Here is a 26,755-nt window from a genome sequence, read left to right as displayed (position 1 = left end):
AATGTACAAATTATTTGGTTTTAGAAATACCAGTTTAGACTAATATCTATGGTCAATTTTAACCTCATTTGAAAAAGGCCAGATTGGCGCCCATGCGATGCCACTCCACGTGACGTCACAAGGACCTAGTTTCTATACGAGTAGATAGGAGTTTTACATCGTCTGAGATTACCAATGCATGCATGAGGCACAGAGCTCATGGAAACATGTCTTAATAATCACCTATTAAAACTGCCCAAGGTCGGAAAGTTTCCTTCGTTTGATAGGGTGTTAATAATCCTTATTTAAGCCAAGCGCTACCAGCTAGCAGGGGACTCTTCTACCTGCTAGCATCCTGCGTCGTATCAGCACTCAAAGCCTCGCCCCAAGGTCACCTCACACGGCAACAGCGGGAACCAGAACAACGTCACACAGTTTTCCCAGCGCTCATACTTAGCTGTCGCGTTTTCACATGCTTGAAAATTTTCACTTTTCATTTAATCGCGAAAAATAGATATCGTCACTTAAAACCTAAAAGCGTGAAATGCGTACTCCAGGAGTAATAATCTTTCGATTTAGGCAATTACAAAAATAATAGGAAAACGCCCTATTCAAGCTGAGCAAATCAGCATGCGCCTCACTAGCCTTATATTTAAAGGATCGCAGCTCTACAGATCATTTGGACCCAAAGACGGGATTTGCTGGAAAGTGCCCGAAACTGTCGTCTGCAAAATATGAGTCGACGCGGAATTAACTCGAAAAACAATCACCCATTAACTCACTGCAGAAGCCTCTGTAATAGAAGATTGATTGGTTAAAAATTATTTCATTGCTACATATTGAGCGTACTTGTGGCATGAACACAACTCATGGCATAATTTTCCTGGATAACTACTCATGAAATTTAATCCAGGAGTGATGACACGTACTATTACTTCACAAATCAATTGAACGCAATTCACAAGTATTCATTTTTTGAATTTTTTAACCTTTCCAACCAGCAACGCAGATTGTGGAAAACTTTGCCAATAGTTATGCATTATTTTACATCTTTATATCTTCCGCAATTTTAACATAAAGCCAAATGTTTTTCTTAAAGCATTTGATCATTTACTGTTTAAGAAGCTTATAGTGATATCTATCTAGTTATATTCAAGTGCGATAATATATGAGAATGATGTACGAGAGCTGTTTTTTTCAACCTCTGATGGGTCATGAACAGAAGGCAAAGTGATTGGTTAAAAATTCTTTCATCGCTAAATATTGAGCTCACTGTGGTGTCCTTTCGACGTAATCGCCTCTGCGATTTAGGAATTGGTCGTGCCTGTGGACATGCTTTACTCTACCTCCTTCACGGAATGTTTTGCCTCCTATGACTTCCAATGAATGTTGCCTTTGTCCTGAAGGTCATTGTCCGTTTGAAAACGTTTCCCTCCTAGCCGCATCTTCATTTCAGCATAAAGATAGAAGTCGCACGGCACTAAATCGGCATAGCATGGCGTGTGATCAAAAAGGTCTCTTTAAAATGGCTCAAGGAGCAGTTGGGCTGCATCAGCTCTGAGATGACAGGCGTTGTCATCGGAACACTTCCAGAATTCAAGCTCTTTTTTGTTTTGAATGGGAATGGATGCAGTGTTTCCTGCTGAGAAGCTGCTTTAACGCTTTGCGTGCCATGAACGTAATATTACGTCCTGTTAATCTTTCTGAAGATTGCCATGGACGTAATATTACGTCTTTCTATTTCATTGACTTTGTTTGTGTGAAGGCATAACATTTCGCCCGTGGTAATTTTCCAGTTTACTGCTTAGTGGTTTTGTTATTTCAAAAATCAACTGCTTGATGGAATAAGAGTTCTTTTAATGTCTTGAGGACGAAAAGTCCTCTGTAGCTACCAGCACCCTTATCTCAGCCTACTTTGTGTGAAAATTCTTTGGAGGAAAGTACCGTTCATTGAGGGTGCAGTGACCCTTTTTGCCATCCAGGATTTTGAATGCTATGCTTGGAACAATGATTTTTTATGATTTCCATGGCTTAAATAGTTCAAATTGAAAGTAATTAAAAAATATTATGCATTTTATAGCGGTACATCATTTATTACAACTTTTTTATTTAAAAAAAACAGTAGGTTTTCATTGTTAAAATATATATTTAAAATTTAGCAATAAATGTTATTCAACTAATTCATAAAGAAGAACAAAGTCCATTTTCATTGAAATACACATTGATATAAATATATTTTTGATGCTAATCTTTTAAAAATAATTGCGAATTCAGTAAAAATGGCCGGATTTTTCAGTGGGGCTTTAAAATTTAGCGGGCGGCACTCAAAAGTGTTAACTTTCAAATACTGTTTTATCGACAGAAAGATCTAGGAAAGTCAATGCTGAAGCCATTCGGCGAGTTCTCTGGCTGTCGCTTCGCAGTGCAAACGGTGGCGGGAGAAATAATAACGCAGTGTAGTAAATGAGATAAACTGCCGACTCCTGATTATCTGGCTTCGGTTTTTCTGTGTTGCGGATAATCCGTGCTTGAGTTCACACGGTGACAGTGTAGTTTCTGACGTCGCTCAGCGGTTTTGCAGCATCCGTGCGAAATCACTGCACGAATCTCTTTCCAGTCATTTGGGCTGAATACAGAGGAACCTCGTTAAAGCGAGTACGGGCTATTGCGAGACCCCCGCCATTACGAGAGATAGCCGATGCACCGTCAATTGACCCTATAATAAGCATGTTTAAAAAATTCGTTTTTACGAGGCCCTCTTGGTGTTGGCCGTAGCGAGTGTTTTGCCGGAGAGATCGCCGGAAAACCTTCACCAAGAGTCCCTTATCTCGGTAATTTCTTGCAATCTGTTAGAAATGAAGTTCACATGTCTCAGTCTCAAATTTATGGAGTAAACTGTCGTTCGATATTAATAAGAAGTTCATTTTGGTGAAAATATTGTGGCATTAACATTCGCGAATGCTTGATTTTCTTTTGTTCCTCGGGCGGCAGAAAGCAGACAGCAGCATACCCGCACGTCCGTGAGTTGCGTGAATAGAAAGCATTTGATGGCAGACACCATGACCAAAAAACAATGCTTCGCATGATTTTTATTCAGTGCGGCGCTTATAAATTGTTTGAATAGTTAGTCGTTGTTTGAGTAAGGAATTTTAGTGATGCAAAAAAAACATCGCCTTTCGTCTGGATTTATACTTAACATTTATCGGATATAAATTTATCTGTCGCCGCACCACTCCTGTTCCTGTATAACTGTTCGCAACAGGTATATTGGCTGTTTTTTGCTCCACCCCCGGTAAAGCGACAATTCGCTATAGCGAGTGTTTATTGGATCACCGTGGGGCCTTGTTTTATCAAGGCTGCACTGTATGTGCTGAGATTACGAGCATTATCATGGATCAGAACACTTCCAGAAGTCAGTATGTCTCTTCTATTGTTTTGAATGGGAATGTACGTATTGTTTCACACTGAGCAGCTGCTTTAACATTAAAATTCTCTTTTATCGGCATTAAAGTCGAGGAAAGTCAATGATGAGACCATTCGCAGTGCGCACTTGGCGGGAGAATCAATTGAGGCAGTGTAGTTAATGAGATTGCAACTAACCGTAAACTAGCAACTTACGGTCAGAAATGACTTGAGCGTGTGTTGCGGAGGATGCGCGGTTGCCCTACCTGCGCAGTACCTGCCTGTCGCTTGTATGGTGTCTTTGCTTAGCGATCATTGGTTGAAAAAAAATGGCCCTCGCAAATAAAATCAATAACCTTTGCAGATAGAACGTAGGTTTCCGCGGCGATGGTTTGATCTCTGTATTTCTTCCGGGTTTCCTTCCGCGTCAGCTTGTTTGTGGACAACAGTTTCGCTGGCTATCCCGCCAGCGTTGTCAGGTCGAAGGCGTCGGCTGTTGGTTTCTGCCTCGCTTATGTACTGTAGGGTGGATGGGAGCTCCTCTGTGATTGGCTGTCTGACTGGGCCCTTCTCTCTGATTGGCTCCCTCTTTGATGACTCCTTTCCAGGCTCTTTGAAGGAAGTATCCATCTTCTCTATAGAAAAACTGTTGTCTACAAGCTGACACGGAAAAAGAAAACCCTGAAGAAATGCAAAGATCAACCTTTGCAGATGTTTGAAAACGAAAAATTGTGTACATTTAACTATTCGAGACTCGTATCACCGATGGTGCTGCTGAAGGCATTGACGTCCTTTGCCAATATGGCCGATGCATCGAGGATAGTAAGTAATGAATTGGAAGAATTAGAAGTAGAATTTTTTATGATGCAATACGCTAGTCATATACTAGGCAGGTATATCGAACACTTCAAGATAAAAATTTAAAGTATGATATACACATCGAGTGTAAAATGTTACAATGTGCGGCCTTACAAGTTACAAACTCAAATACTCATTCATATTACCGAAGCACTTTTCGACAAGGTAAGTAAAGACCATTTTTTTAAACACAGGTTTATCTTCACATTCTGTACTGGCAGGCAATTGATCATGTAGTTTTGTGCACATTGCACGGCATTAATGGTCTTTTGGTGGTAATGTTAAAATTTTTTTGTGTAACACGTAAATCATTACACTTTCTGGTGTTTTAGGAGTGTTAGGACTATTACAGCGCACTCATGATTATCCAATTAGCCAATGAATGGGAGACGCAGCACGAATAATCCGAAAATACGAATAATCCAAACATAGGAATAATCCAAACTTGCACTTTAATTTTATGTATTTTTCGTAATTTATGTAAGTCAAACAATCTATTATTATAGTGTATATCTTGCAATAGCGGCGTTTCATCTCTTTCTGCCTCCCTTCCGGTTGCTGTACATGCTTCCTCCCACAACGCTCTAATTGACGAGTGCTATAAAGTGGGAATATTGGCCTCCCTCCCCCATCTACCACCCCCCTAGAGCTGAAGGACTTGGAGCAGGCATGCATATGGGCTTTCCGTGCGTTTTCTGCACCAGGGATCAACCGCGCCCACTAGAGCACAACCAATCCCAGCCAACCTTTTTTCCTCCCTCCATCTTTACCCTCCCCTTTGCACCCTTCCTTCTACTCTCACTTTTCCTCCTCTTCTGACTTGAGAAACGTCCCTTCGAAAATTCGAAGGAAATAACTATTCCCCCTGAGTTCCCTCCTTTTATTTTTCCTATATTAGTAAGTGTTTCTATGTGCCCACCCTAGGACAAGACGAAGTTTAATTAAATCGTTTTTAATCTAATGTTATTTATGCACAGTTTCTGTTAATTTAGATTGGTATCCGGAATCATTCACATTTATTTTTTCCCCACTGTGATCTTTTTGAGGGCAAAAACGTGATTGTACTCGTATTCCTACGGCTCCATGTAATGCTTGGTTTCTGAAAATCACGCACCCTTTTCTGCGAGATCAAGGATTCAGAAATTGGTTTTCACAAATTCTTCAAAACCTCCGCGCGACGTCAGAAGCCACACTGTCAGGCACCATGCTGCGTAGTTGCGTCTCGTGCAAGTTGCCCAGTGTGCAACTGCTCCATTGTGTGGTTCTGTGATCCCTGAACGTGTTCTCGCACCATGATGTTTATATAATATGAACAAGAAGCTTCTGTGAAGGTAATGGGCACGCAATCATCCCATCACGCCACAGCAGCTGCAAATCAGAGCCTTTGGCAATATGTTTATGCGAGCGGATCTTCCTCGTACCTGGTGAATAACCTTACTTGCAACATAGTCGCCGTGTTCTCTTCCAGGTCTTGCTGAGTTTAACGTCGTCGGTAAATTGGTTTAAATTCTGGGGGCATTTCTCAATTTCAATAGCCTTCCGAATCAGTCGTCTATGATAAAATTTCTCTTGGGCTAACACCTGCGTCTCGTCGATTAAAATTTGATGCCAGTCTTCCGAGTAAGCAAGCTCTGCTATAAAAAAAAAATAACGGAATGTATCTAAAATAACGGAAAATGTGTGTAAAAAATAATAGATTGTTTGATTTGCGTAAATTTGGAAAATTACATGAAATTAAAGTGAAATCTTGGATTATTAGTGTTTACTGATTATTTGTCCCGCCTATTTCCATCACTTTCTCGGATAATTGGGAGGTAGCTGTAGTTATAGATAGTTAGTTGTATCAGCCTTTTTAGAGAGCTTTCTATCCACAAATACTTCTTTTACTGTTGACACGCCTTAATGAAATATGACACCTATTCTAAGTGTTAATTATTAATTTATTTTAGATTTGAATGATATTATATCCTTTTTGTATTATTATTACGCTATTTAAAGCTGGAAAGTAATTCATTGATTGGGTGATTCATCAAAATTAGCAGCCCAAACTGTGATATGTGTGGGTATATGGAATATTGGACGTAAAAATAAAAAAAAATTCATCGGGAGGAAAAATCTGAAAAGTTGAAAAAGTCGATTAGTTTTCGAGATATATCGACTTGAATTAACATGGGAGCCTTATGGGACTAAAATATTTTGGGTTTTTTTCGGTATTTATAAATGAGTCAGGAACATGACAATCCTTTGACATAAACTAGATTTTTTGGTTGATTTTTTGGTGTGGTTGTCATTGCGATGATTTGATATTTACTATTTTTTATGATTTTTTGAAAGTGCCCCATGCTTTTCTTATGGCACTACGTAAAGAATTTTTTTGACCAACTTGCAATCATTGCAGGACAAATTCCTTGAAATGCCTGACGCGAGATTTTTTGGTTGATTTTTTGGCTATCTTGGAATTTTCGTGCGTCGAAACAATTCCGAGGAATAAACGATTTCGATTTTCCATTGTAGAGGTTGTCGAATTTTCAATCTTGGATTTCGGCGTTGAGACATGTGCCATATGAAAATTTGGAATCTCCAAGAAAAACCGTTAGAGGGTTCTCCGAACCCTCACGTTTGAGCTTACTTTCGCCGTATCCCTCTTGGTTAATTAATAATTAAATTCCGAAAAATGTCCTGCAAGCGAAAAATCATTGTCGCCATTTTTTTGTGGAGCATGCAATCTTGAATATCTTAGCAACCGTTTAAGCTAGAGGAATGAAATTTTCAGATAAATAATATTATTAAAATGGTCAACTTTTGCAATGATGACCATTCCGCTCGATCGATTCACGTGCGAGTTATATCGATACGAATCTCCTTGGATACGCTTTAATCGCTAATTACTTTTTTATTAATCAAGTTTTGAACATGAATGTCATACAAAATACGACTGAAAATGTCATTCATCCGACAAGAGTTAAATCAGGCGAATCGATTGATTAGACTCGAAGTTATGATCGATACAAGGTTGTATTCGATTGAGCCATTTTTTGGGCTTATTTACATAGTTACGGAGATAAAAATTTTAACAATATGTAAGGAAAAAATGAATTATGCGCACACATAAATTATTTAGATGAATTATGTTTCCTAATGAAGATATCTCAATATGAATTTATATCTTTTTGTATTAGGCCCCCATAAGAAATACACGCATCCCGTCTATCTACGTCACCAATATAAGAACATAGGCTAAATTTTGAAAGCGGGGATATTAGAGAAGGCAGGGATAAGGGAGTGACCATAGAAGGGATATCAATAGGATTGCGGATTTTACAGTACAGATGTCAGCAGTGTCTAAAGTACGATTCGATTAGTATAGCAAATACGCAAATTGGCATAACTTGATAAGTGTGTACGTTGGACCAATGAAACTTGGTAAACAGGTACATCTTGGTATTTCTCACGATACTCTATGGTAGTATGTTTAGTATTCAGTCTCACGTTCGATATATATCGAATCTACTTTTTCTTAAAATATATCGAATTGCTATAACATGTAGGATTTAACAATCAAGGACATAGTTTACTAGGGATTAAATAGTAGATACCCATAGACTGGATTTAAAACCAATAGCATTGCGGATTTTACAGTACAGATGTCAGTATGATCGAAAAATCGATTCGATTATTATAGCAAATACGTAAATGGGCATAACTTCCATAGATTTACCGTTGGATCAATGAAATTTGGTGATTAGGTACATATTGGTATTCCTCACGATGCCCAATGAAAATTTGTTTTGTACGTAGCCTCACATTCGATATATATCGAATCTACTTTTTCTTAAAATGTATCGAATTGCTATAACATGTAGGATTTTACATCCAAGGACATAGTTTACTAGGGATTAAATAGTAGATACCCATTGACTGGATTTTAAACCAATAGCCTTGCGGATTTTACAGTACAGATGTCAGTATGATCGAAAAATCGATTCGATTATTATAGCAAATACGTAAATGGACATAACTTCAATAGATTTACCGTTGGATCAATGAAATTTGGTGATTGGGTACATATTGGTATTCCTCACGATGCCCAATGAAAATTTGTTTTGTACGTAGTCTCACATTCGATATATATCGAATCTACTTTTTCTTCAAATGTATCGAATTGCTATAACATGTAGGATTTTACATCCAAGGACATAGTTTACTAGGGATTAAATAGTAGATACCCATTGACTGGATTTTAAAACAATAGCATTGCGGATTTTACAGTACAGATGTCAGTATGATCGAAAAATCGATTCGATTATTATAGCAAATACGTAAATGGGCATAACTTCAATAGATTTACCGTTGGATCAATGAAATTTGGTGATTGGGTACATATTGGTATTCCTCACGATGCCCAATGAAAATTAATTTTGTAAGTAGTCTCACATTCGATATATATCGAATCTACTTTTTCTTAAAATATATCGAATTGCTATAATATGTAGGATTTTACATCCAAGGACATTGTTAACTAAGGATTAAATAGTAGATACCCATAGACTGGATTTTAAACCTATAGGATTGCGGACTTTATCGTACAGATGTAAGTATGATCGAAAAATCGATTCGATTATTATAGCAAATACGTAAATGGGCATAACTTCAATAGATTTACCGTTGGATCAATGAAATTTGGTGAATGGGTACATATTGGTATTCCTCACAATGCCCAATGAAAATTAGTTCTGTACGTAGTCTCACATTCGATATATATCGAATCTACTTTTTCTTAAAGTATATCGAATTGCTATAACATGTAGGATTTTACATCCACAGGCATAGTTGACCAGGTATTAAATAGTAGATACCCATAGACTGAAAATTAAACCAATGGGATTGCGGACTTTACCGTACAGATGTCAGTATGATCGAAAAATCGATTCGATTATTATAGCATATACACAAATTGGTATAACTTGAAAAGTATACCCGTTGGACCAATGAAATTTGGCGAATGTGCACATCTTGGTAATCCTCACACTGCCCAACAGAAATATGCTTTGTATGTTGTCTAACGTGCGATATATATCGAATATGCTTTTTCATCAAATATATCGAACCGCTGTAACATATAGGATTTTACATCCAAGGGCATAGTTGGCCAGGTATTGTATAGTAGACACACAGACTGAAAATTAAACCAATAGCATTGCGGATTTTACAGTACAGATGGCAGTGTAATCGCAAGATCGATTCGATTATTCTATCAAATACGCAAATTTGCAAAACTTGATTAGTTTACACGTTGGACCAATGAAATTTGGCAAATGGGTACATCTTGGTATTCCTCACAATGCCCAAATGAAACATATTTTGTGTATAGTCTCACGTTCGGTATTAATCGAATCTACTTTTTCTTAAAATATATCGTATTGCTATAACATATAGGATTTTACATCCAAGGACATAGTTGACCAATATAATTATGTGGAAGATAGCCATATACTGTAAGTTAAATCAATAGCATTGCGGATTCAACAATACAAATGCCAGTATAATCGAAGAATGGATTCGATTATTATAACAAATACATAACATTGGCACAAGTTGAATAGTGTATCCGTTGGACCAATTAAATTTGGTGCTTGGTACATCTTAGTATTCCTCACAATTCCCAAAGGTAATATGTTTTGCATGTAGTCTCACGATTGATGCATATCGAATATGCTTTTTCTTAAAATATATCAAATCGTTATAACATAGGATTTTGCATGCACGTACATAGTCGACCAGGAAATTTAGTGTTGATGATCAAAGATTGGAAGGTAAATCAATCGGATTGCGTATTTTCAATGCACGTGTCAGTATACTTGATAATTCGATACGATTATGATAGCAAATATGCCAAATCTTTTTTGCAAATTGGAATATCTTGAGAATAACTATTTTTTAAGACCAAAGAAATTAGAGGAATCGTTATAATTCAGTATTTTACAAACTGCATTATGGACATTCGTTTTGCAAGTGGAATATCTTTATATATTTATCTAAAGAATCTGCGTTGTATTTTCAAGAGTGGCTTATCACAATGCTTATGAACTTTAACAGTTGAAAAATAACCACATAATCAACACTCTCTTGAAATTTTTAAAACCTTATTCCGATTATGTGTCAATGGTTGACTTAATGGATCAAAGAATCAATTATCCGTCAAATAAAATCACTTTGAAAATAACAAATATTTCTAACAGTGAAAAATTTAGTTCCTTACCCTTTCAAAAAACGGCGGGGAAATTTTTGAATATTAAACCACTAATGGGCACATGACTCGAAAATATGTGACACAACTATGTTTCCACCCCCCCTAATTACCCGCTTGATGAATTCAAGCGCCCAATCGACTCGTTTTCTTTACAATTTACTTAACACATTCAGTACAGAGGACATTGAAATGGGGTAGTTTCCTTCATCAAAGAAAACGAAAGGCATTGATTACGATTCGTTACCCACTGTTAGTGCATTCATAATATACAAATTATTTGGCTTTTGAAATACCAGTTTAGACGAATGGCAATGGTCAATTTTAACCTCATTTGAAAAAGGCCAGATTGGCGCCCATGCGATGCCACTCCACGTGACGTCACAGGGATCTAGTTTCTATACAAGTAGATAGGAGTTATACATCGTCTGAGATTACCAATGCTTGCATGAGGCACAGAGCTCAGGGAAACATCTCTTAATAATCACCTATTAAAATTACCTTAGTTCGGAAAGTTTCCTTCGTTTCATAGGGTATTAATAATCCTAATTTAAGCCAAGGTAGCATGGTACTGAGCTACCTGTAAGCAGCCTGCGTCGTATTGGTGCTCAAAGCCTAGTCCCAAGGTCACCTCACACGGCGACAGTGGGAACCAGAATGATGTCACACTGGCTTTTCCCAGCATTCATACTTAACCGTCGCGTTTTCGCGTGCTTGAAAATTTTCCACTTTCATTCAATTGCGAAAAATAGATATCGTCATTTAAAAGAATCTAAAATCGTGAAATACGTACTCCAGGAGTAATAATCTTTCGATTGAGGCAATATATGTAATAGAAATTGACCTATTGACGTGCTCTGCCCTACGGGCCAGGAGCCCTTTCTCCGCCTCTGTACGTCACTAATATCCACTTCCGAGTCTTCCGATTGTATGCATGGCCTTCAACAGGCTTCCCTCTTTCGAACCGTGTGCGCCGTTTGTAAAAAGCAGTATTTGAATGGAAGTTATGGCGCGAAAACCACTCTCTATTTTTCTTTCTTATTTTATCAGCCGATTTTGACGACTTTTAATGAAAATTGGGCCTGCATTGAATGTGTTAAGAAGGCAGTTGCTCGTTGATCTTAAATAATAATAAAGAAAATCGTTTGCACTGACCAGGATTCGAGTGTGGTGGATAATTTTGAGTGTGGTTGATATGTACCATGTTAATTTTTTTATCCCTCATCTTTTTCCCTAAGTGGAGTTAACGGATCCATCAAAGCCGCCAAGTACTTATTACCCCACGCAGCCAGCAGCACAGCCCCCACCTGGCGGTCAGCCTGCTGGCTACTACCCAATGGTCCCACAGCAACCACCTCCTGGATACCCGGGTCAACAACCACCAGCTGCCTATCCTGGATACCCGCCACCTGGCGGTTATCCCGGCCAACCGCAAAATGCTGGCTACCCTGGACAACCACAGACTGCTGGATATCCTGGGCCACCACCAGCGGCTGGTTACCCTGGGCCACCACCAAACAATGCCGGAGGTGAGACTATCAATCATACATGTTAAGAATGCCTATTTATTATGTGAATAACTTTAGAATAACAATCCCTATTGGCAAATTCTTATAAGAAATTGGGCATTTTTCTTTTGAGAAAAAAAAGAAGCCTCAGCTTCTTGGGAGCATTTATGTCAAATACCTGCTGAAAATGCCAGAAAATTAGCAGAACACTAATTAACAAAGAATTATGCATAATTTCTAAAAAAATCTTATAAGAATTCCTTAAAGAATTAACTACATTTGCCAACATAAGTTATGGTGACTTAAATGCCTGCTGGATATAAACCTGAAAGATATGCTACCCGCGTAACATTCTTCTAGAATTCTATAAGAAATGCAGAGTTGTTGTAGGAATTTCTGTAAGAATTATAAAATCCTATAAGAGTTTCTGTAAGACTTATAAAATCCTAAAAGAATCCTGTAAGACCTGTAGAATTCTATAAGTCTAATAGAATTCTCATAGAATTGTACAGTGAGTCCTCGTTCTACGTTACCCCGTTTAACGTCATTTTGCAATAACGTCATGAAAATTTTGAGACCGTCATTTGTTTATCGCACCTTCGCTTTGCGATAACGTCAAGTCTTTTAAATTACACGCGAAAAAAAAGGCGAAGCGGCGGGCGTTGCAGGTTGTTCGTTTTGTGGGCGGTAATACAGTCAGTCTAAGCAAAGTGTAAAACGGTGTGTTTATTCTTAATTGCACTTACGGTTTTAGCAAAACTTTCTGCAAAATGAATTCTTAGGTAGGTGCGCAAGGTTTTACTTGACATAATGGTTTTCAGGAACCTAAAAAGTGATTTCAAGGAATTTTTCCGTGTAGAACTCGGAGTTTTCGTCGTCACTTTTTTCGCCGAGTTCACAATAATTTTGGTTCCTGTTTCTGCGACGATGTTTCAGTGATGATGGTGCCCAGGCGACGCTCACTTGGGCGACCACCATAGCGAAGCCGAAAAGCAAATGCTGGAAGATACAAAAATGGAGAAGGATTTACGTCACTGCTGCTATTGTCGTCGATGAAGACAGGAACTTGTATTTATGCCATAGTTTGGCATTCCCACCGTAAAAAATGCCCCAGATATGATACGCTAACATTTTTTTCGCGTAGGAATTGTGAGGTTTAGGAGCTGATATTCACTTTTTACATTGTTTCTTATGGGAAATTATGCTTCGATTAACGTCATTTCGTTTATCGTCACATTTTTCAGGAACGGTAAGTGACGTTAAACGAGGACTCACTGTATAAGAATTTCTGTAAGACTTAAAAGAAATTTCCAATAGGAATGTGAAATATCAGTGCTATCTGGTGTGTGTGCCTGCGCATGATAATTGTAGATGCTCCATGGCGTGAGGCAAGTGAGCAAGAGGCAGTCACTCTCTAGCCTGCGCTCAGTTAAGTTGGTGCAAGATCGGAGCGATCTCTTTGTGTCGAACGAGGCAATTCTTTAGTTAATTTAAGTGGATCTTTATCTTAACAGCTTAAGTTAATTCTTGCAAACCATTCCTTTCTCAACAATATATGTAACAAGACCCATTTTATCTTTACTGTAAACTCAAAACAAGCAACAAACGGAGTGGTGTAATAGAAAAAGTGGTGTTCCCGTTAATGCTCCTGATGTTTTGCCCCATTTTTAGAGGCGCAACCCCCATCGATGAAAGTTTTTCAATGGTAAATTTCGTGTTATTACTGGCTGATAACCATTTCAAGAAGACAATATAGCTTAGGCACGTATTCACAGTTCATTATGTTATATGACAAAAATTTCAACGATTTTTTTTTCTGACAAAGTACTTATTAATTGTGTGCGCAATTTGTGTGTACATAATTTGAATTGTGAAGTAAGGTTGAGGTCTGTTTCACGCTTCAAGCGATTTGAAGCATAACCGCTCTAAAGGCAGTCCTTTTCATTACTTGGCTTTGAAGTGCTTCAAGCAAGAGGAAGAATCCTGTGTTTTGGTGATTCTAAGAAAGGGCTTGTTTTGGTGGTTCAGGCTAATTTTGGTGTTCCGTGTGCATGCGACTATGTTGTATGACTGGGCGAGGATGTGAGGTGCGTTTGGGGGACGGGGATTGCCTGCAAGCAGTGCTGACGCTGGGATCTTTGCCCCTCCGTTTGTGCTGTCATTGGACAACTCTCGCCAGCCGGACAGTACACGTTGATCGGTGCTGTTTTCATAAAAGATGTAGTGCCACAAGTTTCATTGACCTCATTTTTTTAAGACATTAATTGAGAACTTGTCAGAGAGACAGGTGAGAGAGCCGTAGTCCAGAGGAAGAGGGGGCCGGATGGTGGCAAGTACATCTGGGACAAGTAAAAGAAATAACTCAAATCAAACTCTCGTCGGCCGGACTGTATGCAAGGCATCAAGGAGTGCAGCGGATACGAAACCCTAGGGCGGGCTCGCGGAGTTACACTTCTGAAGCTATAAGAAGCTGAACTCGACCGTGAAAACCTTAAAACCGTGAATAAGCGGTGAAGTTCGTCTGCCGTGAAAAAACCTGGAAAAAGCCGTGAATTTCGTCATGAAACCTTAGAACTCTCTCAAACTTATAGCAAAATAACTACAATTGACTGATCAAAAGAAAAAAAAGACATTTCAATCATGTTTCACGGCCGAGCCACGTACAGACACATTTATCTCCACACGTATATTCGAAGTGCAATTATTATTGGTGCCTTGTGCCATGACGAGACACATTGATCTAGAGCCTGTGATTGGAAGACCGGCAAACAAAGTGTTCATTGACCCTGGCGAAAAATCAGACACTTCTTTACTTCCCTACCTCAGTGCTCCCTCCATTTTGCCACTCACAACCTTAAGCTACACCTAAATGTTGATATCGATAGGTGACATCATGAGAAATAGCACTTTGATTGCTACGTTTGAATTCACGGCGCCTGTCGCGGTTGATGAATTTTTAGTTAACGTGTTGGCGGTGATTGTTACGTCGTCGATATTGACTGTCTAAAATGGCTTATCAACAGACCGTGAATTTGATGATATTTAGACCGTGAAAACCTGGAAAAAACCGTGAATTTTATTACTTAGTTAGAGTGGGAACCCTGTATAAGCTTATCACCTCTGCACCACAGAAGAGGGAGGACATGGTAGGAAAAAGGAGGGAGGCACTGCCGCAATAGGAGCCCAACGACGCCTCCAGGCGAAGGATAGGGAAGGGAGGGTGGGATGGGAACACCCGATATAGAAGCGACCAGGGCCCACCATTAGCGAAACCATACTTAAATGTTACTACGAAAAGGAAAGATTTTCCTTTGAGGAAGGTCCTAAGAAAAATCCTACTATTTTTCGTAGTTACATTATCAAGGAGTACAGTGTGTTCGGGGGTCCCAGGGCGGGCCCCGCAAAGGATACGCTCTCGAGGACCGGGAACCAAGTCTGAGACTTATACGCCCGAGCCTCTCGAGAGGGGGAGGACAGATAGGAACAAAGGATTAGAGGCATCGCCGCGATTAGAGCCCGACGACGCCTCCAGGGAAAGGACGGGGAAGGAAGGACGGGACGAGGAATCCTGCACCGTCACAAAGGCGGGCAGGTCCTACTATTAGCGAAACCAAGCAATATGCAATTAATATGCTACCAATTCTAGTAGATTTTCCTATGAGGAAGGAAAATCTATCGATCGAATCGGTAGATTATCAAGGAGTACAGTTATCCTTCAGAATGCAACACTGCATCACAATTGTGTGCTAACTCACTCTTGTTTTGAACTGATCTAGCAGGGTGTGCGACGCAGCTGGAGCTGAAGGAAATAGCCTTCCGCAGTAAGGAAGAATGGGTGAAATGCTGAACAGTTCCTAAATTCACACCGGATTCAATGATACTTTGTTCAGATTATGCCCAACTTGCGAGGTCCTCCACGCCAAACCGTGTAGCATTGGCCAAATTGAAAGGCGCCAAACTCAAAATTTGAAATTTTTGAATGCTCGTTTCTCTGAAAGTTCGTAAATCAAATGTGCATAGGAAGAGCCCAATTTACGAGCAGTTATGAATGGGTAACCTTGATTCTACAGGAATGCTGCTTATTATATGATGTTGCGTGTAAGCTCAAGGAAGAACTATAATTGATGCTCTTGCACACAGTATAGGAGGAGGACTTAAAAGCAGCACTCTTATTAACACTTAGCGTAGTGTATATCCACCTAAATGTCATTGCTTATTAGTGGAACTTCGTAATAAAGTTCATTTTGTAACTGCCGGGAGCGGGTCTGTGGTTTGTAATTTTGTAATAACATTTCTTTTACCCTATATTGGATAAGCCTTATCCTTGGGACCAAGTATTTACTTCATAATAACGTTGTTCGTATTAATGAGAGTGTACTGTAAAACAAATCTCGTGGGCAAATAAAACCAGCAAAAATGGAAAAATGGAGAGTAGAGTTTTTCCTGCAGTGGAGAGTATATTTTTTAACAATTCAGAAGAGAGTGATGTTTCAACGAAACCTCTTAGAGTGAAGAGGATACAGATATAATCAATGAGGCAGAAATACGTTTGCTGCAACAATGGTGGCAGAAACCAGGGGAACTTTGATTTTGCAACCAAGGATTTTATCGCACGTGGAGAATGTAGCTGGGAAATTTACAGCTCAAACGTTTAAAAGTCACTTCAGGTAAATAATCTGGATAATATTTGTGAGTGCTTGATAAAACTTTAACACTAGGCAGATACACATAAACGAGTCACAAGCGTCATACCGTATTTACCCTTAGAAGCCTCGCACCTTTTTTTTGGAAATTCTCCCTCAAATTCTTATCGTTTATTTCCCCAGAGTTTAACATTAGAACTAGGAAACCTTTGCAGGAATTACACTTCTGACATTATTTAACCTTAATAATCTTGGAAACATAAATTTCCATTGAGAAAGGCAACAGCGGGAGGGACCATGTGATTCAGGAAAAGCTTCAGTGGCAGCTGGAACCAGAATGACTTCACTTAGGCTTTTCCCAGCATTCATACTTAGATGTTGTGTTTTCGCGCGCTTGAAAATTTTCACCTTTTATTTCATGGCGAAAAATAGATATCGTCATTTAAAAAATCTGGAAGCGTGAAATACGTACTCAAGGAGTAATACTTTCGATTTTGGCTATAATAAAAAAATGGGAAATGTTGATTGGACTCACATCCAAATAGATGCACCCAGGATGGATCCCCAATCATACGTCAGCCGCAAAGATTGCCATGCGGTACATCTTTGGGTGCGCCACACGTCATGACGGAAAATGATAACCAGCGGCTTAAGATAAAGTAGTCAAAACGGAATCGTATGGAATTTGAAATAGTCAAGAAATTTTCTTTTAGTTTTGGAGATTGTTTGAATAAAGGAAGACCACTGATATAAACGATTCGGTGTATTTGATTTAGGGCTGTGCGACACTCTCAACCTCAGATTACGATTGTCGGAGCGATCGTCCTACCGTTAGTTGGCTGAACTAGCCCGGTGAATGCATGTCCTGACAATAGTTGACGCAGTTCCGAACGTTGCCACTTTACGATGATTTGGCGCTGAGAGACCGGAAACGGAAGCAACTGGAGAAAGACGAAAATCTCGGGAAGCTCTATTTTTTCATGGATTTGTCTTAGGAAGGAAGAATATGGGCGGAAGAGAAATTATGCGGCAAATACGCGTCGAACACAGTAATATCTTGTCCCTGCATACCTCAACAGCTTTGCGTCAACCGTCAATTTCCCATTCACTTTAGATGTCAGCACTTGAGGGCAGCACAGGTTTTAACAATCATCATGTGAATGCACGATAGTTCCGACAATCGCTGGAACAATCATAATGTGAATGAGGCAAGAGTCTCGATGGCCGAGAGGAGACTTTATTTTCTCTTCATTGTCAGGACGAGACTCTCGGCGTGGCGAGAGTCTCGCCTGGGTCGAGAGTCTTAACGAGAGTGGAGAAGTCTCGCCCCTTCGAGATTAATCGTCCCGACAATGCAGAGAAATGAAAGTCTCTTCTCAACCATCAAGACGAGTCTCTCACACTGCACTCATTTGATTTCAATTAACTTTGCAAATTCTGTATCACACATGCTGTTCATAACAAACAATAATGCTGAATTTTATTCTTTCACAGGCTATTTGTGATGACTGAGCCGTATTCACACATTGCGTGGCTGGAAATCCCGCCTTGGTACATGATGCAAGATTGCTTAAACACTCTTGAATACAACATTACACATTTCAGCAATCCCAATGAATACTTTCCCTATGAATCTCACATAATTGGCGATTGTGCCTATGGAATTCACGAACACGAACGTGCATTTTGGGCTACTCAAAGGTCAATTTAGGAGTCTAAGAGATAGACTGCCTTTATTAGATATGGAGAAAATACCAGAGTTCATCCTGACATGCTGCGTACTGCATTATATCTATATGGAAAAAAGAGATGAACTACCAGAGGAGGATGTTGCTGGCCCAGATCCGGAAAGAATGCCCATCAACATCAACGATGAGATGATGAGGGAGAGAGGGAAAATCAAAAGAGGAAGACTGAAGAATGAACTTCTATAATTTCAATAATTTTGTGTTTAACCCTTTCAAGACGGTGAAGTTCTTGCCTTAGTGTGACTGCTGTACTGAGCCCTGAGATATTCTTCCGTCCCCTCCGTACGGATCATTTTAGGAGGACATTTGTTAAGATGGGTCTCGTGGATAATCACACGCTTTCAGCTCCAACCTTTTTCGACCCTTCCTTGTGGGGACTCCGCATTATCTCGCACTCCAAGGGTAGTAGGTGGGCTCCCTCCATACGGGGTTTCTATCCCTACCAGCACCATTGGTTCGCGGTCAATCATTCTTTGTTTATATGAATTAGGCATACGGATAATTGTTGCTTGAACGTTAATTTCAGACTTGTAATTGAATTCCTCGTTTTTTTCTGAGCATTGTCAAATCTTAAACGAAGTTCTAACGTCAATATTAGCGCATTTAATGCAGCAACAATTTCCATGTTGATGTTTATACAGAACTCGAAATATAAGTTAATATTTATCATAGAATTTCGTGTAAAAATTGTAAATAAGGAAATAAAACTTTGTAAGGTTCACTTGTAGGCTAATTATGGGCACGACCCGGGTTTCGTAACTTGGTTACATCGTCAGGTGACTGATCTTGCATGCATCATATATTTATACACAAAGTACACAAATGACAGTGAGGTTGAAAGGGCGGGGGTGAGGGTTTAACACGGAATGGAATAGGGAGAGGGGGGGGGGGGGGGTAAGTGGGAAAGGGGCAGCCTTGATTTGAGACAAGGGTTTTTCCTGTGAGGATAGGTATTTGACCAGCCAGGGGAGGGCGGGGTTAAAGTAGTGAGGAGACGAGAGCTAAAGAAGGTGGCGGTGTAGTTCTCGTCTCCTCACCCACTTTAACCCCTCCCTCCTCTGCCTGGTCAGACACCTATCCTCACTGGAAAAACCCTCGTCCCAAATCAAGGCTGCCCCTTTCCCGCTTTCCCCCAACCCCCCCTCTCCCTATTCCATTCCGTGTTAAACCCTCACCCCCGCCCTTTCAACCTCACTGTCATTTGTGTACTTTGGGTATAAATGTATGATGCATGCAAGATCAGTCACCTGACAATGTAACCAACTTACGAAACCCGGGTCGTGCCCATAATTAAATAACAGTGAACCTTGCAAAGTTTTATTTCCTTACTTCCAGTATGGAGAGGTTTCACAAAGTAAAGCCTGAAGTTATTAGTTATAAAAATTGTAAACGCTGTTCAAAAGACAATTCAATTCTTAGTTTATATATTTTGAGAAAGGAACAGATATTTCTTTTGCAAAATGTCTGGATAAACAATTGCATGACCGCGGTCCTTTACCGCTAAGAGGGGTTATGAAAGACGAGGGGTCAGGGTACCTGCTACTGGATTTTGAGGGTAAAGCCTAAACACCGTTGTGTTGGGTCCCAAACAAAGACGTCGCACGCCCCCGACCGTCATAAAAGGGGGAGAGGTAGAAAACGGCATTTAGATATTTGGCATTTAGAGGTAGATATTCGGCATTTGTTCACCTGCGTGGGGAAATCTCCAACGAAAATATACGGCTTTCGTCTCCCAGTCAAGAAACGTCCACAAGTATATTTACGTCTTTCACGAGTTTCATCCCTACCCCATCTCACCAACTGACCTTTTTCGGTCTATCAGCTTCAATTCGCCCAGTTTCTGGAGGCCAAATGCTAGGTGAGTCACCTACTAAGCTCGAAGATATCTCAATAGCTTTCGGCAATTGTATGATTGTATGACACGCATGAGGTTCAAAAAAGAATGAGATGTAACACAACGCATATTTGACCGTATTTAAGTTTTTTAAGCGTGGTATGAGGGCATTCAAACAAGACGAGACAGACTGGAAACTTCAGGCAATGCAAACTGCGTGTGTCACAGTGCCTCGCCTTCGCCCCTTCGCTTTGAAGGCAATTACGTCACATGCAAGATTGGATCTGATCTTCCCTTGCTCCTTTGCTCGTAGTTGGAAAGACAGATGGAGCGCGCTCCTTCCCCTCGACCTCTCCTTCCGCGCTCCTCACTTATAAGCATTTCCAATTTCTTATATCTGCCATTTAGTCCAACAATGTACACACTCGTCCGAATTTTTTAAACCCCATTTCAGCTGCAATTTCTGGGAGAAAAGGTGCGCCTCTTACACGCGCTTATACGGTAAGTCTCTAGGGCAAACGATGTCCGTTTGCGGCATAGATTTGGGTACACCTTGTTTTTCTCACGGACAATTATACGTGGCATACCCTCGCGTGGTTAAACCATCCAGCTTGTTTGTGTTGGCTAAAGATGGACTCACTAAAAACTCGTACACTCAATTGCACTAAGAGACTGATGAGGTTCAATTTTTTTAAACTGTCATAATTTGTTAAAGTGATGTACTTTAAAATTTATTGATTAAGATAATAAAAGTACGATGAATTTTAAAAAACGAATATTTGGTGTTTTGTTATTTTGCTGGACGTCACAGCGCTCCATTCCTCTAATGTCATGTACCACATCCCCAAACAATTGCAATAAGTCAGATATTTTTTATTTGAATGTCAAAATAATCTCTATCTAGTAAAAGAAGCTAGCTAAATCACAGCTAGTAAAATATATATTCAATTACAGTAAAACCTCTTTACATCGTAATAATGGAGGGGACCAAAATTTGAGCAATTTGATGTATGGAGGTTCACTATAGAGAGGTTTCAGTGATTATTATTATAGTATTCTACCGATTTAGGTAGGATTCCATGGAGTATTCGAGAAGCGATCTGGGAGCCTCCCTTTCCTTCCAGCGCTGCCTTCTTCAATTCACTGTGAGGCCTGCATGCATGCATGAATTATTGAACATATAGTTATTATTTAATAATTACAGAGAGAGAGAGTGCTATCGTATGATTTTTACCATGATTCGAGGAAAAAACGATGTGATCTCTCTTAATTCAACTGTCAATTGAAATGATTAGGATAGTTGGACAACTTTTTTCTTATTAACTGTTAGGTATGCTCTCATATGGAACAAAATGGTCTTAACTAAACTTCTTTCAATCTATCTAAAAATCCTATTCTTTTCCTTCCCCTCCCTCGTTTCCCTAACATTCTACCCTCTGTAACACCATTTTCAACATCCCCTCCCCGCTAAGCACTAACTCCATCCATACCTTCTGTCTCCTCCGTATCTCATCTAAGAGCTGCCTCTCCTCGCCATCCATATCCAGCACTTGGTCGTTCCTTTTCCTCTCCGTCCATTTCACCCTCTCCATTCTTCTCCATACCCACATCTCGAATGCCTCCAATCTTCTCTCGTCTTCTTTCCTCAGTGTCCACGTTTCCGCACAGTGGAGAGCTACACTCCAAATCAAACTCTTCACCAGCCTTTTCTTTAAACTCTTACACAACAATCCTCTTAGAAGCTCCTTCCTGTTCATGAACGCCTCCTTCGCTAATGCTATTCTCTTCCACCATTTTTTCATGTCCTTTGGAAAGGAAAGTCACTACTGTCTTTTAAACTATTATATTTATGTGTTTAAACAAACATGCATGAATTATTGAACATATAGTTATTATTTAATAATTACAGAGAGAGAGAGTGCTATCGTATGATTTTTACCATGATTCGAGGAAAAAACGATGTGATCTCTCTTAATTCAACTGTCAATTGAAATGATTAGGATAGTTGGACAACTTTTTTCTTATTAACTGTTAGGTATGCTCTCATATGGAACAAAATGGTCTTAACTAATGGTTAACGTGAAAATTACAGCATATTAAAGAGTGTATAAGATATAAATAGGGTGAAACATTAATCGCTGAAAATGTCATTCCATGTATGTAATCGGGGCTTCATTAATGGTCTCTTGTTGTCTCGGTACAATTTGCAGAGGTAGTTAGGCCGTCTCGGGGGTGTCTCCTTGGTATGATAAGTGGAGGTTTATTGAGATAAAGAGGTTCACTACAAAGAGGTTTGCCTATAAATTTACTTGTAAATCTGACGGGACCATAGGGGTGGTATAAAATATGGAGGATTATGATGAAAAGAGGTTCACTACTTAGAAATTTTACTGTATTTCCAAAATTTTCTTCAATAATTCTACAGCCTCCCTCTGTACATAATTTCAATTGTTCTTCATTACTACTTCTCCTCTCCTCATCCCGTCTGATTCCCCTCTCTTTCTTAGCCTTCCTCATTTCTTCTCTCTCTATCTCTCTTCTTCATCACTTTCTCTTTCTTTCTTGATATCTTCAATCAAATTTCCCAATAATTTAATGTCCGACTAAGGAACGTATTGATAGATATCGCAACGTCTGCCAGCGAATGCTATCAGCAAATGCGATTGAGCATGAGCATATACATATATATATAATTGAAAAACTGCTGGAAGGTTTATGCTAATTAATGTTAAAATTCCTTTCATGAGTAATTTCTGAGTCATGATTTAATGCATTAAAATCCTCAATAAAAAGTGAAACACTTTTACTGCATGCTGAAGACCAGAATTCCAGAAAAACCATAAATTCGGATACTCATTGGTCCCAAGCTTTCTGTATTTACGGTCCTCAACTGTACCCGGTTTCTGAAAACCGGGTACCTGTGTCTGTGAGATCTTGGATTCAGAAAATTGATTTGCACAAATGCTTCGAAACCGCTGAGCAACGTCGGAAACTACACTGTCAGGCACCACATTGCTTGTCGCATCTCGCACAAGTTGCCCAGTATGCAACTGCTGCGGGACGCAGTTCCGTGAACACTGAAGCGATTTTTCACTGAGCAAACTTTTTTTTTTGAACAAACACATCTTGTTGATGAAATAAGACCATCGGTCTATTAGCTAGGTTTACATGTTGTTAGAACGGTACAGATAATCTTTAGTTAACTCTATTTTGGTAGGTTCCTCCCAGGACATCAGGAAGGGGCTGGGAATTTGTATACGTGAGTCAGTGAGTGAGTTAGTGAGTCACACATAGGGTTGTATATAATATAGAATCAACCCCCCCCCCATATATCCGCCACTGAGCCCAGCTTAAGGCCGTATCACACTAGTGACGGCGACCGTGATTGCGGCTGCGACTGCACCCTGTCACACATTGTGGCTGATGCCACAATCGCGCATGGGCATGTATGAACGTGACCGACGGTTATATATTGGCCGACGCTCTACTCAGTATATTAAACGGATATCTTGCACCGAGGAGAATTTTTCTGGTGCTTTTACTTGATGCTGGGCTTCCATTTTCAGTTTAAAAACATCTGAAATTATCACAACATTATTCACTGCGGCTTCCCCCACTACATCCAACTGAATCAAATGCGCCTGCTGCAAGCGCGCGAGATTCAAATAGAGCTCTCTGATTTGCTGAGAATGCTACTGTGACTCAGAAAAATAGCCTGTCGGCTATTCTTCTCAGTCTCAGTCGCAGCGTCGACTACCTCGCTCTGATTGGTCGACAGGCCAGTTGTAGTCACAGCCGCATCGCCGGCCACAGTCACTAGTGTGATACGGCCTTTACATGTTGTAAGAACGGCACTGATAATCTTTATTGTAGTTGTACTACATGAGTGGGTCTTACTGTATGCTATGTGTCTTTTGTTTGCAGATGTGCCTCAGCCTTCGCAGAACCCTGGATACTTGTCATCTGCACCCCCTGCAGGAGCACCCGGCTACCCGCCACCTCAAGGCAGTGACCAGCCACCACCCACCGGCGTCATTGGCTTCAACATGCCGCCACTGCCCACTGGAGGATACCCACCCCCAACACAGCCCAGCTCCGAACCACCAACTGCACCTCCAGCCTAACTTCACAGTCCGTCAAATGGGCCGTTTGGTTGGTGACCCCTTGGCCAGTCATGACACCTCCTCCTGTAATCTTGTTCTACGAGGGCTGTTTTTTTTTTTCAACCTCTGATCGCTCAGCAAAGATGTCACACAAGCGACAGGCAGGTTTTGCGCTGGTAGAACAATTGCGCATCCTCCGTATAACACCATCAAGTCATTTCTGACCATAAGTTGTTAGTTTTAGGTCAATAGAATCTCATCAACAAAACTGCCTCAATTGATACTCCCGCAAAGTATACACTGCAGAGAGACAGCCAGAAAACTCGCCAAATGGCTTCAGCATTGACATGTCTTGATCTTAATGCTGATAAAGGAGAAATGTTTTTATGTCAAGATTGTGAAACGGTTTAAAAAATTACGTCCATTGCCATTCAAAACAAAAGAAGAGACATGCTGACTTTTGGAAGTGTTCTGATCCATGGCAACGCCCGTCAACACAGTGCTCATACAGCCCAACTGCTCCTAGAGCAATTTCAATGGGACATTTTCGATCACACGCCGTGCAATGCCGACATAGTGTCGTGTGACTTCCATTTTAACGCTGAAATGAAGATGTGACATAGAGAGAGAAGGGTTTTCTAGCGGGCGATGAGCATCTGGACAAAAGGCAAAAGTCATTGGAAGTCATTGGCGGCAACATTTAAGAAAGAATTTGTTTACCACTGTTTTACTGTTCACGACTCTTTGGAGGTTTAAAAAGAAACAGCCCTAGTATTATTATTGTTCTCAGCAGTGGGGTAGCCAGGAATTTCGTTTGGGGGAGTCCGAAACTAGGCGAAAATTTAAAAAAATATAGGGTACTACTATTTGGATGGTTTTAAACTATTTTTAACACTTTTCACAATCGAAAAAACTTCATTTGTCAAAGAAATCTTTTGTGAATTCATGATTTTTCAATACAGCAGACTCCTGATTATCCAGCTTCGGTATATCCGGGTTGTGGATTATTATCCATATGCATGATTTTCACTCTCGCTCAATTTTTTCCGTGATCTTTAAAAAAAATGAAATCGGATGCAAAATCACTGGAATTACTGTGTTCGAATGCTAGGATACACCGGGCTTATTATTTCCGTTAGAATCCCCTTCGTGAAACGGAAGCGATCGCGTGCTAGCTGCATTCACGGGAGCACCACGTTCCTGTTTTCCAAGCTTCACTGTGCAGGATCGCACTCCGTGATCACGGATACGCGTCCCACAGCAGTTGCAACCCGGGCAACTTGTGCAAGACGTGACTGCGTGGCGTGGTGCCTGACAGTGTAGTTTCCGATGTCGAACAGTGGTTTTGAGGCATTCCTGCAAACCACTTTTCTGTATCCGTGATCACACAGCAATGGATGGGTGGCTTTCGAGACCAGGCCTTACATGGAGCATTAATAATAATAGTGCAACCATATTATTGCCACTAAAAAGATCGGGAACTGGCGGAGAAATCTCTCAAGGAGTCCAGGAAGCACTATGAAATAACAGAATAACTACATTAATAATGGTATATTGTTTGTATTACGTAAATTTTTATCATTACAAGAAATTGAAGTGAAAGTTTGGGTTATTGCGTGTTTTCCGTTATTATTTGTGCCGTCTCTTCCCATCAGTAGCCCAGATAATCAGGAGTGCACTGTACTTTGCTTTCTTAAATGAAGGAAAGTAATTGTGTTTTTATATTTCGGGGGTGTCTGGACCCCCCCAAACCTTCTACCTCGCTACACCACTGATTCTCACCTAGCCATTGGATTTGCAGTGATCTAACGGACTTAGGCATTGGTTATTTAGGACCAATGTCCAAGGGCAATACTCAGTTGAGTTATTATTACCGGCAATTTTCTCTGGTGAATTGGTACAAAGAGGCCATTTAAATGGGTCACGCATCATTATTGATACGAGACAAGCTCTCCGGTGGAAATTTTATTCTAATTTGCCTTTGAAAACAGTATTTTAACGCTTAACCGTTGACGTGCGGTCTGAGAGAGCTATGTGTTTTTAAAGTTGACTATTTTTAAGCATCTAAAATTTTAGGTAGCTTCACATTACTGTATGGAAAGGAAAGAACACTCTAAAAATTAAGCGTTTTTATTATTAAATTCTGTAAATTTGCAAAATAATTCGATTAGCGGTCTTAGAGACCTCGCATCATGCCGGCAGAATGCATCAAGAAAAGGAACAAACGAGATGAATTCAACTAATTCCTCCTATTAGCCATTCTACTTTATTATTTAAGGCCTTATTTGAAATCTGGCAAAAAATTGACGTATAAAAACGATAATAATAACTCGAATGTTTTTAACGTCAGTTTTTTTCAATATTGTTTCAAGCAACTATTTTTACCGAAAAATTGGTTCGTATTGTTAATGCATAAAATTAAGTATAAGTTTT

At 39.9% G+C, this 26,755-nt stretch overlaps 2 protein-coding genes across 4 annotated transcripts in view; both read left to right on the top strand.

Annotated features, from left to right (window-relative positions):
• Positions 1-26,755, top strand: part of LOC124172740 (zinc finger protein 268-like) — a 405,740-nt gene that overhangs the window by 147,237 nt on the left and 231,748 nt on the right. The window lies entirely within an intron of this gene.
• LOC124172742 overlaps positions 1-26,755 on the top strand; it is a 126,238-nt gene that overhangs the window by 94,905 nt on the left and 4,578 nt on the right. The window contains exons 7-8 of one of the 3 annotated variants that reach the window (XM_046552228.1): positions 11,725-12,015; positions 24,144-24,371. In XM_046552228.1, coding sequence (XP_046408184.1) covers positions 11,725-12,015; positions 24,144-24,343 — 491 coding nt within the window. In that variant the 3' untranslated portion in view covers positions 24,344-24,371. Of the gene's footprint in view, positions 1-11,724; positions 12,016-18,131; positions 18,902-24,143; positions 25,148-26,755 lie in introns of those variants that run through there. The other 2 variants (XM_046552226.1, XM_046552229.1) reach the window with 2 other exon arrangements.

The sequence above is a fragment of the Ischnura elegans genome, assembly GCF_921293095.1.
Source record: "Ischnura elegans chromosome 13 unlocalized genomic scaffold, ioIscEleg1.1 SUPER_13_unloc_2, whole genome shotgun sequence".
Lineage (NCBI taxonomy): Eukaryota > Metazoa > Arthropoda > Insecta > Odonata > Coenagrionidae > Ischnura > Ischnura elegans.
The sequence above is the reverse complement of the archived record's forward strand: the minus strand, read 5'-3'. Positions and strand labels throughout refer to the sequence as shown.